Source organism: Rhinolophus sinicus, linkage group LG11 (genome assembly GCF_036562045.2).
Source record: "Rhinolophus sinicus isolate RSC01 linkage group LG11, ASM3656204v1, whole genome shotgun sequence".
In the NCBI taxonomy this organism is placed as follows: domain Eukaryota; kingdom Metazoa; phylum Chordata; class Mammalia; order Chiroptera; family Rhinolophidae; genus Rhinolophus; species Rhinolophus sinicus.
The window spans coordinates 10,934,370-10,948,040 of record NC_133760.1 but is presented as its reverse complement, the minus strand read 5'-3'; the positions used below and the strand labels follow the sequence as shown (position 1 = coordinate 10,948,040).

At 47.9% G+C, this 13,671-nt stretch overlaps 1 protein-coding gene across 6 annotated transcripts in view; it reads left to right on the top strand.

Moving 5' to 3' along the window:
• The window catches only part of HNRNPUL1 (heterogeneous nuclear ribonucleoprotein U like 1), a 34,634-nt gene that overhangs the window by 15,570 nt on the left and 5,393 nt on the right, over window positions 1-13,671 (top strand). For all 6 annotated transcript variants that reach the window (XM_019751366.2, XM_019751365.2, XM_074314292.1 and 3 more), the window contains exons 8-11: window positions 4,199-4,465; window positions 5,745-5,867; window positions 5,974-6,102; window positions 13,437-13,605. In XM_019751366.2, the coding sequence (XP_019606925.2) occupies window positions 4,199-4,465; window positions 5,745-5,867; window positions 5,974-6,102; window positions 13,437-13,605 (688 nt within the window). The remainder of the gene's footprint in view (window positions 1-4,198; window positions 4,466-5,744; window positions 5,868-5,973; window positions 6,103-13,436; window positions 13,606-13,671) is intronic.

Below are 13,671 nucleotides of genomic sequence, written 5' to 3'. Positions count from 1 at the left end.
TCATTTTGTGCAAAACTCTGCCATTCTATCCCTTCTGGTCTTCTGTGCAGAGCTGTCAGATGGCATCCTGAAGAGATTTGGGGTCATCAGGTGTGCACAGCCTTCCTCTGTTCCTAGAGACCAGAGTGACATTTTCTAAACAAAGCCGAGAATGTCTTAATCTTTCTTTGCTACAGAATAGCCAGTCTGCTCTCAGCGGCAGTGGTGTTGGCTCTTGCCCCTCTTTGACATCATCTCATCCCTAAACTTCTCTCTTCCTTCACCTCACACTGGTTAAGCCAGGCTTCCTACAGTGCACTGCCTTCTAGGAGGGCGCGGGTGGGTACAACACAGCAAGCGAGAGAGTGCCTGCGCTGCTGCCGCACGTCAGGCCTGGAGAGCAGTGACAGCAGTGCTGTGGACTGTGGCTGTCTGCTCTGGGGCCAGACTCCTTAGACCCAGTCCCTGCTTTTCCACTCACAGCTCTGGGCTACTTACCCGCCCAGAATTTCAGTCTACTCTGAATGAGAATCTTTGCGCCTACCTCTGAATTTCATGTAAGGTCATTAAGTTAATCCACTGGAACTAGGAAGTAGTAAGTAAATCCCTACTTCCTACTGTTACCATTAGGAGTTATAGGTGTTTGCAAAATGTGCCATGAGGTCCTGCTAAGGAATGGCCACCCAGGTGGATGCTTCCTCTTGGTCTTGTTCTCTCCCTCCCTCAGATTTGTACTCTTTTTTTTTTTCCCCACTTTGAAATAATTGAAAACTTAAAAGCCCAAAGAACTCTCCTAGATCTTTGTTCAGATTCTAACATTTGCTTTACCGTTTTCTCACACATATTATATGATTTTATCTGACCTATTTGAGAGTAGGTTGCCTACATCACGTCTTTATTCCGTAATACTTTCAGCATGCATTTCTTTAGAATAAAGCTGTTAATTATCTTGACCACAGTCTGGTTATCAAATTTAACATTGATGTAATGCTGTTATCTACTACCTCTCAGTCCACATTTGAATTTTGTCAGTTGTCTCAATATCCTTTGGAGCAGTTTCGTTTCTGGTTCAGGGTCACGTATTACATTCTCTTCTCAAGTCTTTTCAATGTGAAACAGTTTCTCAGTTCCTTTGTCTTTCATGACCTCATTGTCTTTTTAATAAAAAGCATGTTTCTTAAACAAAAATTAATCATGTTTATAGTCTATTCTAAACCTTGAATTTTTTCCATTTAATAGTAAATCTTTGCTATTTCTCCCTGTCTGCACAGATAATAGATCTAACTCAATTAAAAATAGTTTTGAATAGTTAATAAATTCACATGGTTTCCAAAAACACCAAGAAATATGAAAAAGTACGCAGTATAAAGTCTACAGACCTTCCCCCTCCACTCATTGTTCTCATGTACCCTTCCCCACACGTGGACCCTCTGATACTCAGGGCTTTTTATCCAAATGCAAGAAAAATGATTGTTATTTTTCTTCTTTTACACAGAAAGTAGCTTATTATACGTGTTATTCTGCATCTTTTTTGCTTAATATATTTTAGAACTCTTTTTATATCATCTGCCTAGAGGACTTACTTTTTCTTTTATATTGTCTGTACTCATGGTGTGGATCTACCATGTTTATGTAACCAGCCCTCTGGTAGTGGGCGTTTGGTTGGTTTCCACCTTTTTATTTAGTGGCTGCCTAGTGTTCTGATGCAGGTGTCAGTTTACCCCAGCTTAGTTTAGCCAGTTTTCTGTTGGTAAACCTGAAAATTATTTACTGGAACAGTCAATGCTACAGTGACAGCTTATCTTTTTCCCACTTACCAGAATACCTTAGAGATCTTTTTTTGTCCCCACACATGGTTTCCTGTGTGATTTAGTCTCCCCCCCCTCCCCATTGGAGCACATTTAGTATTGCTGGGGTGAGCAATTTGTACATTTTTACATTGTGGAACTATAGTTGTAGTATTTATTTCTAAAAGTGTAACTTCTTGGTCAGTGGTGAATTTTTAAACTTTCATAGCTACCACCAAGACTGCACTCCAAAGAGGTTGCGGCAATTTAACATGTCATCAGCGTGTGACAGTGTTCCCTAAACTCTGTCCCATCTGAGCGTGAGGCTTTGTGAGTGACAGTTTCGAACTCCAGGTCTTGACTCTTGTTTCAATCACATCATCTCTACTTCTGTTTTTAAGATTCCACGCACAATTTCTTCTGTTCAAAGGTGCTGACTTTTAAAAAGGCTCAGGGTGAGAGGTTGGAGGAGGTGTGAAAATCAGTGACCTGAGGGAACCTGAAGGGAGGATACTTGTGTCACGGCTCCAGTTCTCAACATTTACAAAACAAAAAGGACAAAACCCCTGCCAGATAGAACAGTAAAACTCATTTCAGCAATAATACACGGAGCCTGGGGGATGACATGAGAGGTGAGGCTACAAAAATGGCCCACTGATTAATGCCAGGCTTAAGGACTTAGGGTTGTTAGGCCCTAGACTGGCACCAGGAGTTGTAGCAGGAGTGGCAGGACTACACTTGCCCTTGGACAGATGCCTCTGTCAGTGGTAGATTTGTCAGGAGAGCGTGCTGGTTTATTTATGTACAATGTGGGTAAGTTCCTATAGTAAAGCCGGTGGGTGGCCACAAGGAAGGTAACACCCGTGGTGTTCATTTCCATGCTAGAGCAAAGGTGACCTGGACCACTCTCGCTCCCGTGAGAAGGCGTGGCAGGGACCCTGGTGCAGAGATTGGGGCAGGATTCAGTCCGGCAAATGTTTGTGTCTGCCCTGTATAGGCTCGAGCTGTGTGGGCACTCAGAGACACAGATATAAAGGACTGTACAGAGCTGCATCCTGGGATGACCGAGGAGGGTGGTGAGGAAGCTCCTTGGGGGGAGGGGTTTGCACTGTTTTTTAAAGGGCAAGTCCCAAGGTGGTCTCCCCATTGAAGAGGGGAAGAATACCACATCTTGTACTTTAAATCAGGAACCCGACCTTGTACTTTGCTTCAGTCTGCCGTTTGATCAAATTTTGAGGCTCCCTTAATTGTAAACCTTTACCCTGCAGCCAAAGTGATCTTTCTGAAACACAGTTTTGACCAGACCACGCCCTTTTTCAAAACAAGTCAGGGGCCTCTGCTCTACCATCAGCACAAAGTCCAAACTCCTGAGGTGACAGGAGAGCCCTTCACATGCTGAGGGCAGGGGCCACATCTCCTCCCCACACTTCAGCCCAACACAGTGTCTGGAGTCTTGAGCGAGAGCCCCCATTTGTTGTGTACTCACTGCAGAGTACGTGCACGAACCCCTCAGAACAACCCTGTGCACTGTACAATTCTATAAGAAAACTGAAGGTAACATAACTGGCCCAAGGCCACACTGTTAGTAAATGGCAGAGCTGAAGCAGCCTGCCTTCCAAAACAGGATCTTAACCGCCAAGCTTCAGCTGCTCAGTAGGAATTCAGTAGGAATGGATAGTTGTTGAATGAGTGTATACGATCCCTGCCTGGCTCTCCAGCTGTACCTGAAATTACTTCCCCTCATCCTTCACGCTTCAGCCAGTCTAACCCTGTGCTCTCTCACTGCCAGAATTGTACACAAACAGCACTTCTCTTTAGGGCTCTCTCCTCCCACCCCAAACTTGGCTCACTTCCGTTTGTTCCGGACCTGGCTTACGGGTCCGCCCGCCCTCCCCCCAGAGGATCTTGCTGCTGACTGCATTAGGATAGTGTCCGTGTCGGACTCCTCACCAGGTCCTGAGCTCTGTCAGGCCCAGGTCACTGTAGACGTGCGCTAGGATGGTCAGGAACTCAGGGAACATGAGTGTTGAACAAACAAGTGCCTGCATTTGGGGAGTTGGACTTGACTGAAAAGGCCCTGCCATGGCTTGCTTTCCACCTGTAATAACCTTCACAGGCTGCTCGTGCGGGGTTGAGGATGGATAGGATCACCTTTTCCTTCATCTTTGTCTCGGTCTAAGCACAAGACTCAAATACTTGGCCCTTCCTAAAATTACACGCTTGACATCCACCAGCCTTTGGTTCTTGGGCAAGGAGGGCTTTGGGCTGCACGTCTGGTGCTGCCCATTGTATCGGTGTATTGGGGGTGGGGGTGGTTATACCTAAATCTGAGAAGCTGGCTATATTTCTACTCTCTGCATCTGTTCTCTCAACTTGTGGTCCAAGTGCCTTCAGCTGAGCTTAAGGTTATCTTCCTTTGGCTTTTTCTCTAGGACTTCGAATGTGGAAATGACGTGGAACTTTCCTTCACCAAGAACGGGAAGTGGATGGGTATTGCTTTCCGAGTTCAGAAGGAAGCTTTGGGGGGTCAGGCCCTCTACCCTCATGTCCTGGTGAAGAATTGTGCAGTAGAGTTCAACTTTGGGCAGAGGGCAGAGCCCTACTGTTCTGTCCTGCCTGGCTTCACCTTCATCCAGCATCTTCCCCTGAGTGAGCGGATCCGGGGTACTGTCGGACCAAAGACCAAAGCAGAGTGTGAGGTGAGTGGGCCTGGAAGACTGAATTGGTGATGTCTCTCCTGGGCCATCTTACTGCCGAGGTAGAAGCGCGACACTTGGCAGCCACGTGTGGTAAAAGCAGCACCACCTTGCTGCATGAGTAACCTTAGAGAAAGGGCCCTCTTGCTCCTGGCTCCTCAGGGCTGGACTGAGCTGAAAGCTTCAGTGAGAGTAAGATGAGAGTTTTGGGTGTGGCTTAGGCCAAAGAAGGAAGGGCTAAGGTAAGAGACCTGAATCTTAGAAAGGTTCCAAAGGAAGTTGCCACACTTCTCCTTCCTGACTGCTCCTTGGATGAGGTCAGAATCTGGAATAAATAGGAGGCTTTCCTCCCAGCAGAAAAGGATATGAAGGCACATTTCCTTGTGAGTACGTTCTCCAAGGAGGTTGTGCAGCTCCACACTCCCGCCTAAGGCTGTGTAAGAACAAAAATGACAGCTGGCCTTAGGGATGATTTGGCTGTAGAGGCTGTACTGTGATCTTTGTTCTCAAAGTAATGTTTGGGTTTTTTCCTGGTATACAAGTGATTTTATATTCTAGAAAATACAAAGAAAATTAAAGTTTCCTATAATTCCACCACTCACAAATAAGTTTACTTTTAAAGTTTTAGAGTTTATCCTGTTCTTTTTGCTGTGCTGAGTGCTTGTTTCATGCACACACACACACACACACACTTATAATTAAGATTTATGGTATAAGCATTTTGATATCTTCCTATCCTTTCCCCTTAACATTATTTTGTGAGCTTTATCCCACCACATGAATGCCTCTTTTTACACTCATTTCTAATAGTGTCACAAACTAACCATTCCCCTCTTATTGGGCATTTAGGTTATGCCTAGTGTTCTAAATGTACTGATTAGATACAATACTTGACCTTATGCTTACAGCATATTCCCATCTCAGACTCCGAGAAAGTGGTATCACTTCCCATGCCCAATCCATCGGCCAGTCCCAGTGCATGACCCTCCCTAGGTATTTCCCCATCAGAGGCCATTTAATTCTGCTAAACAAAAATGGAAATGTTCATGATAACAGCACTTGATTTCATGCTCACGCCATTGCCAGGCCCGCTGCTGAGGGTCTGACAAGCTTATCTCTGAATCCCAGCAGCAACATTATGAAGTAGAAGCTGTTGATTCCATTTTCCAGAGGCGGCTGTGAGGTTCAGAGTCACCCTCATGGTCATCGGTGAGCGTGGTGTCAGGCAGCTGTGCCACACCCTGCTGCTGCTTCAGTGCCCCTTCCTGTCCCTTTCTTGTAGATTCTGATGATGGTGGGCCTGCCTGCTGCTGGTAAGACCACGTGGGCCATCAAACATGCAGCCTCCAACCCCTCCAAGAAGTACAATATCCTGGGTACAAATGCCATCATGGATAAGATGCGAGTAAGGACGGCCCCTGGTCTCTCCTTAGCCACCTCCCGCTCCCAGTACTCCCTGAGTGCTGCCCTATAACCAGAACCACCCACCCTTCACCACCCCCTGCCCACAGGTGATGGGCCTACGCCGGCAGCGGAATTATGCTGGCCGCTGGGACGTCCTGATCCAGCAGGCCACCCAGTGCCTCAACCGCCTCATCCAGATTGCCGCCCGCAAGAAACGCAACTACATCCTAGACCAGGTACTTACTGGTGACCCTCATGCCCCAGGAGAGGGAAGGGGACTATTGGGTGCCTGAGTATTCCCTTCTGATCCTTTTATTTCCCCATAATGCTCTGGAACTGCAGTGCTGGTCAGGGGCTCAGCCATACATGATGGCACAATCCCAGACTCTTAACACAGTCTCTGAGCCCCATCTTGGGTGGGGTCTGAGGCCATGGTCCAGGCATAACTCAGGCTCTCAGCAGCCCAAAAGAACATCATTAGGTGAGAGCTTTGTGGTGAAATGGAAAGAGAATGGAATTGTGAGTCAGACAGACCTGGGCATCAGTCCTGGCTCTGCCACTTCCTGACTGCATACCTGTGAGCAGCTGACTTCATCCTTCAAATTTCATTCTCCTGGTCTGTAAAGTGGAGATCATAATGGTGCCCATGTGCCTAACACAGGGCCTGGCACGTAGTAGCGGGAGATTATTGTTAATTACAGGAGAGGTATACCCAGGCTTCTCTTAGCATGTTTTTATGCCTGTCAGGTACCTATCTAAGTCACATATTTTGTACCTGTGTTTAAATTAGGAGGGTTTTTCACGTCAGGCGACCTGAGAACCTTTGAAGTTAAACACAATTTTGTATCCAGATGTCGATATATCCTTTTTTTAAAAAACTAGAGTTTTGAGTTAGGATAGGAAGATCATCTGTGGCTTTCAACATTCTGAAAAGTACGAATGACCCAAACATGATTAAAGATTCCTGTCTCCGAGTAATGAGTTCCTCATGTTTATTGCCTATGAGACATCATTCTTGACATTTGTCCTGAAGGTTTTCTCAAGTAGCAGATCCTGTGTTTGGGGATCTGTAAGTAAGCATCTGTTCCCCTCAGCCTTGCATTTGTGCTTTCTTAAAAACCTGTGAGTGTGCAAATATGTAAACTGAGTAGCACCCTTGCCCTGGCAGCCGTACTGGAGTGCCTTCTGTCCGTGTAACCCGGATACTTGGTTACCAGAAGTTCAGAGGGCTCCTGCTGAGGGTGGAGCTGTGATGGTGGTTGGCTCACAGAACTGTGGTTGGAAACTCCAGGGGACCAAGTTGCCTGTGCATGGGAGAGAGCATCTTGTGTAAAATAATGGAGCGGGAGCTGCTGGGTTGTGAACACCTGGAACAGCGCGCTCAGAGAGCACGGAGCTCTGTACCCCTTCCCACATACTGTGCCCTGCGCACCTCTTTCATCTGGCTGGTCCTGAGTTACATCCTTTCATGATAAACTAGTAATCTTGTATTTACAGTTGAAGAAATGATGCCTTGTATGCAACGTTTGAAAAGAGCACATAGTAAGAACTTAGTTCTTAAAGACAAAAAGAAAAAAAGGCTCTTGGCTGGTGATAGTTCTTGGTACACAAATTAAATGATCTTGCCAAGTAGTTCAGTGTTGAGAGTGGAAATCTGTACTTTGCTGATGGAACAACCATGCTAGGAAAACTAAAAGATGGCCAAGGCTAGGCCACACCCTGGCCCTCTCCTGTGATGGTGGAGATACGGATCTGCTCTGGGTTCTGCTTTTCTAGATGGTGGATGTAAAAAGGTTCTTTCCTCCAGTGACCAATGCTACAACCATGGGGTTGAGCCCTGAAGACTCATATTTGTCAAGAAGACAGGACGTGATCCCATAATACTAAATTTTGATGAAAACAAATAATTGGACTAATGTTTAGAATAAATTTATTTCCGGGGGCGGGTGTGGCCTGTTGAGCACAGGGTAATCCGAGAGCCACCCAGGCTCACTGCCCAGCGTAGCCCCGCCAATAATGCACACAGCCCGCCTTCCTCCCTTTGAAGACTTTGTTTTTTAACCCTGGCCTCGCTTTGTCCCGTTGTCTTGTCAGGGCATTTGGAATTGTAGTCCGGCTTGGCCCCAGTGGGGCTCAGTGTCCTGAAAGGGGGAGCAGTGATGATGTTTTCATTCCCTGAGGATTCCTTTTCTGGATGCCCCAGCAAGTATCCCCTGCCTGTCATTTTTTTGTCGGTTTGCTGACAAATCAGCTCTGAAACCCATTTCAAATCTATGGCCCAATGGGGAAGAATTAGTCCTAGAGGTCAGTCATCTTAACATCACATTCCAAAGTGGGCCCTCTCTGGATGTCAGGCCCAGCACATTAGCAGCCACAGTGCAGCTGAGCTCTGTGAGGATGCGTTGTTGGCCTTCTCAGCCTGGGCTGCTTTGTTCAGGGGTGGGGCCCAGGGCTGTTTAGGTGTGCCTGAAAGTGTGGTGGGGGGTGCCGGGCGGGGTGTCCTCTGGTTAAGCACAGATTAGAGGATTGACTTAGGGCCTGAAGTTACAGGTTACTCAGGCCTGGGAAGAGGTCTAAAACTAGTGGTTTAACCTGTTTGGGCTTAAATGGTGTGTGTGTGTGTGTGTACACACACAAGATTCAGAGCAGGCCCTTTATTTGCCACTTCACCAGCTTTGGCAGTGATGCATAGCTGTCTCCTGAGCTAGATGGAACTCCCAGAGTGGAGACCAGTACTCCAGGCAAAGTCCTTGCAGTCCCAGTTCTAAGCCCAGAGCAGTCTTTTCCCTTCTCAGGTTCTTCCTGAATGTCTGACCTCCTGCATTTGGCTCTCCTGGGTCTCCCGTTATGTATGTTGGCCTCAGAAATGTCCATCCTTGAGAGGAAAGGAGAGCATGCCAACAGAAACCAGGACCCCAGCCCCTACCCCAAGATGTGTCTCATTGGGCACAAGCTCTTGGGTTTTTGTGGGCTTTGACCTGCATTTTTTGGTGACCTGAGTATCCTCTTCAGATCATATGGCTGTTACAAATCTGGAACGTCCGAGGAGAAAAAGAAAGGAGATGAACCAAGGGGAAGCTGAGGCCTCATAGAGCAAAGGAACCTATCCAAAGTTATGCTGTCAATTTACTGATAGAACATGTCTGCTGACTTCCCAGATGGCCACGGCCCGAAATGTTTGGGGCCGTGGTAGGAAGTTGGGAATGCTTTCTGGAGGTGGGATACCTGGGCCAGGACATGGAGGATAATAAAAAGAGGAGGTTTTGTCCTGAGGGCAGTAGGAAGCCATGGTCAAGTTTTCATTGGGGTGGGATATAGTTAAATTTGCCTGGCTAGTAAAAGGCTGAAGAGAAAGGAGAAAAGGGAAGTAGGCCACATTGCTACAAGTGGCTCTTTGGGGTTCTCTGTTGGCGGTTGGAAAGCCTCTGGATCGAGTTGCTGCCCGGCCTGTCCCTAGCCTACCAAGGAGCCTCAAGACTGGGTGCAGAGCAGGAGCTGGCCCTTGGAGGCAGTAGAGTTGCCCTCCTGAGGCTTCAGCGAAAGGCCTCTGTAGGGCCATGAGAGGGCCCCAAACCACCCCAGAATTGAGGGCTACAGGCTAGGAGCTCCCTCGGGGCTCTAGCAGCCTAGAGCCAGCCATCAGATCCAGGGCTGGATGTGACATCACCAACCTCTTCTCAACCATCAGAACGTGAGGTTCTCATCCTACTTCACAGCCCTTTTGACAGGTGCCACACCTTTGCCAGAAACAAACCCAGGGCTAGAGTAAGACCCAACCACCTGTTGTTGGCAGTCATTGGTGAAGGGGATGTTTCTTTCCTTCACCCTCGCCATCCCTAGGGCCTCAGCCAGGTCTGTTGTGACACTCCAGCCAATTCTCTCCCTACACGTGTGGTTCCTTCTACTGGGTTTACCTCACTGTGAGTCCGGAGCAAACTCTCATCACCAGCTTTAAGTTTGCTCCTCTGGGATCCAGCCAGGTTTCTCACTGCCAGCCTGACCCTGCTAAGCTGTGGCCGGGGGGACAAGTGAGAGTGGACATGGGACAGTGGGACTCGCACAGAACTTGGGCTGTGAGCAGCCTGCTATGTTCCTCTCTCCCCCGGGCTGTCACACACCAAAACTACCCACCAGCTTCCCTGAGAAACCCAACTCCTGCCTTTTGGCCTACATTGCTGGGTTTTGGGGGAAGCCAGGGGGCCAGGGAACACCGACAAGCCTCAGACCTCAGAGTCAGCATCTTCAAGCAGGGTGGGCCTGGGAGAAGCAGGAGTGAGACAGAGGGAGCCACACAGCTGGCAAAGCTGATCTAGCTGTTGTGCTGGTCTCTTAGCAGCAGCCCCCAGTGACCACAGCAGTGCTGGGCCAGCCCTGGGGCTCTGACTTCACTGTGTTTGCTGTGGCAACAGCCACTGGCAGCTAATTCACTTTCCTTCATGAAGGACAAGTATTTACATTTCTGCTGGTGTGGTTTAGATGCTCCTCTTCCCTTCCCCAAGCCAAGGAATAAGGGGTGGGAGGTACAGTCTTGAAAATAGTCGCCTAGAGGGTTCTGCACACCTCAGTTCCAAAGTGTCTGAGGAGGCCTCCCTCAGAGTCGAGCCACTTCCCAGGAGAGGGGCCAGCTCTTTATGAGTTCAGTCTGCTCTGCCCCTTCTTTCCCAGCCTAGTATGAAGCTACAGGGACTAGCCCTCTTGGCAGTGTTGCTACTCTTCTCTGTCCCCTTCTCAGAACATTGACTGGGCAGGTCTGCCCCCATAGAAACCCTCCAGGAGGTGTTGATCCATGTCGTTGGGGTTCAGAGAAGTCAAAACTTCTTATGGGCAAACCATGGAATAGGTTGTCCACAAGGTGGTCTGGGCCCACATTCTCCCTGGTACCCACCCACTCTGGCTTTTATGCCAGGAGAAAACCTCATTATTTAGCTGGAGGAAGCCAAATTCTAGTTTCCTATGACCAGATGTCACCTGCTTTGCTTTTAGGAAGAGTCCAGGAAGAACAGTGAAGAGAGAAGGATGTGACCTTAAACCCTGTAACCGATACGCTTTTTAACTGTTTGTGGCCCAAGGCCTCCTTAGGCCAGTCAGTGTTCAAAGCCCAGATCACAGCACGCATGTGTCTATCACACGCACCTCTCCCTCCTCCGTGAAGATTGGGACACTTACCCTGGGAAACAGTGAAGACCATCTCTTTGCCTTGTGTGTATGTCAGGGCCACAGGGTCTGGTTGGTTTAGCGAACAACTGCACCCACAGCCCAATCTCCCAACAGGTGTGCACTAAGCCCCTGGCCTCAGGCTGACCCACAACCCAGCTCCATTCTTTGTGTCTTGGGAGAGGATGTCTTGTGCCTCGTCTTTTCCTCATACTTAACTTTCCTTGGTCCTCTCCTAGGACAGTGTCAGTCCTGTTGGCTATATTTTCAGATCCACCCTATATGTGTTGACTTCTTCCCCTGCTCCCTCCCTACCACGTGCCCGACATTTACACATCTGCAAATCCTCACCAGAGCCAGGGGAAAGACGATGTGATCCCTGTCTTTCAGGTGAAGAAAATTGAGACTCAGACTAATTAGGTGACTTGTCTACAGCCTCACAAATAGTAGAGGGCACAGCTGGGATTTCAGCCCCGAGCTTCTTCGCCAAAACTTGTGTTCTTTGCAGCCTGTCTCACTGTACCTGCCTTTCCGATGGGAAGTCACTATAGCTTGACCTTCCCTTGGTCTGGGTTGCTTCAAGTCAATGTTGCAATAAGGATATCCACAGCACCCCACCAGTGACGGCCATATCAGCAGTGGCTCCCATTTGTTGAGTGTTGGCTGAGAGCCAGGTACTGGGCTAACCAAGAGCTTTCCCTCACATGAACTCCTTCAGTCTTAATAGTGACCATGTGACATTCCTACATTTTCCCAATCCAGGGTTTGCGACTCAGTAAATACGCAGTAAGTTCACTTTACAGACGAGGAGGCTGAGGCTCTGAGTGGAAGTAGTTCACCCAGGGTCACACGGGTATGACGTGGCCAAGTCAAGTTAGAGCCGGGGTATGCCAGGCCATCCCTCTGACAGCCTGCCCTGGTCAAGGTGGCTCCCGCCCTGGGGGCTACTGGATAGGCCCCACTAAAGGAGCGCTCACACCACGTCAGTGCTTTGTGGTGCTCTTCCTGCTCAGTCCTCACCAGCCCAAGAGAGAGTTTTTTTGTCCCCATTTTATAGGTGAAACAACTATAGGAATTGGCTGGAGTGAGTTTGTGGTCACACTGGGACTTGACCCTGGCCTTTTTGGTTTCTGCCTGATGCGTCTTCAAAATACAACCTTTTTTGTCCATTTGTTCATGCCCCTTCATAGACTCTTCTTTCCTCTCTGCGGCTTCTCTCTTGAGTCCCTGTCAGGCCACTAAAAGTTGTTTAAATGCAGGTATTCCTCATCACTCCAGTTCTGTTGAGCATCTTAGTTTAGATATGACAGATACCCATATAGATGCCTGGGTACTACCTCCAGGGATTGGGATTCAGGAAGTCTCAGGTGGGCTTGGGCTGCTCTCATTTTCATTAGTGTCCAGGTGATTCAGATGCACAGGCTGAGTCTGTGGAGCCCTGAGGTCCTGCAGAGCTGAGCCCCAGTCCCAAAAGGCCGGGCATATACGAGGTATTCAATAAATGGAAGCTGTTGTTACTACTGCTCTCAGTCAGATGTGTCCCAGGGCACGGCTCTGCACCAGCACCAGCCCAGGACGCACCTGCCTGTCACCTAGAGGAAGGGAGGAAAACATTAGTAGCAAAACTGTGCTTAGGAAAAGCATGAACTATTCTCCCTAGTTAGAAGCCTATAGGTAAGGCTTAATGTTTCAGAGAAGGAATGAGGGAATAAAAGAACCACAGTGTTGGTGAAAATTACACCACTGTCAAAAGGGGCTGCTTAATTATGGCATACATTCTATAATGCATAACCATTAGAAGAGAACAGTGGCACAGAAAAATAATGTTAAGAGAAAAAAGACTTCAGAAGAGTTTGTATAATATTCCATTCTTATTAAAAATCACAGTGATATTTCTAGAAATACATAAATTCAATACAGGTTATCTCTGGAAAGTAGGACTGGCAGTAGGCAGATGACATTCTTCCTCTAAACTTTATACCTTGTACTCTGAGTTTTTTACCATACCGGTACGTAACGGCATACCTCGGAGATACTGTGGCTTCGGTTTCAGCCCACTGCCATAAAGTGAGTCGTGAACTTTTTGCTGGTGGAGGGTCTTGCCTTCAGTTTGTTAAAAAAAACAAAAAAACAATACCCATGAAGCACAATAAAGGGCAGCACCAAGAAGAGGATTAAAATGCAAAGCCGAGCCATTCGGAATCCCTTGTCCTGTGCCTGTCAGCAGTCACTTTCCCAAGTCAGTTCATTTTCTGAGGGTGGACTCGAGAATCTTAAAAGTGAAGAAGAGTGGTCTCCTGGGTTTCTCTGCTTAGAACTAGTGCCCTTTTCTCAGTCCCTGGCCTACATAATGTCCCGCAGAGGAGAAAACCATCCTGTAATGTACCATCTCGCCTCTTCTGTTACCTACTCCTAGACAAACGTTTATGGGTCAGCGCAGAGACGAAAAATGAGACCATTTGAAGGCTTCCAGCGCAAAGCTATTGTCATTTGTCCCACTGATGAGGACCTAAAAGACCGAACAATAAAGCGAACCGACGAGGAAGGGAAAGACGTCCCAGATCACGCGGTCTTGGAAATGAAAGGTAGGAGATGAGCAATTCCCAGAGGAACATCTCAATGGGGTCCTTAAAAACAACAAAGAAAAAGCT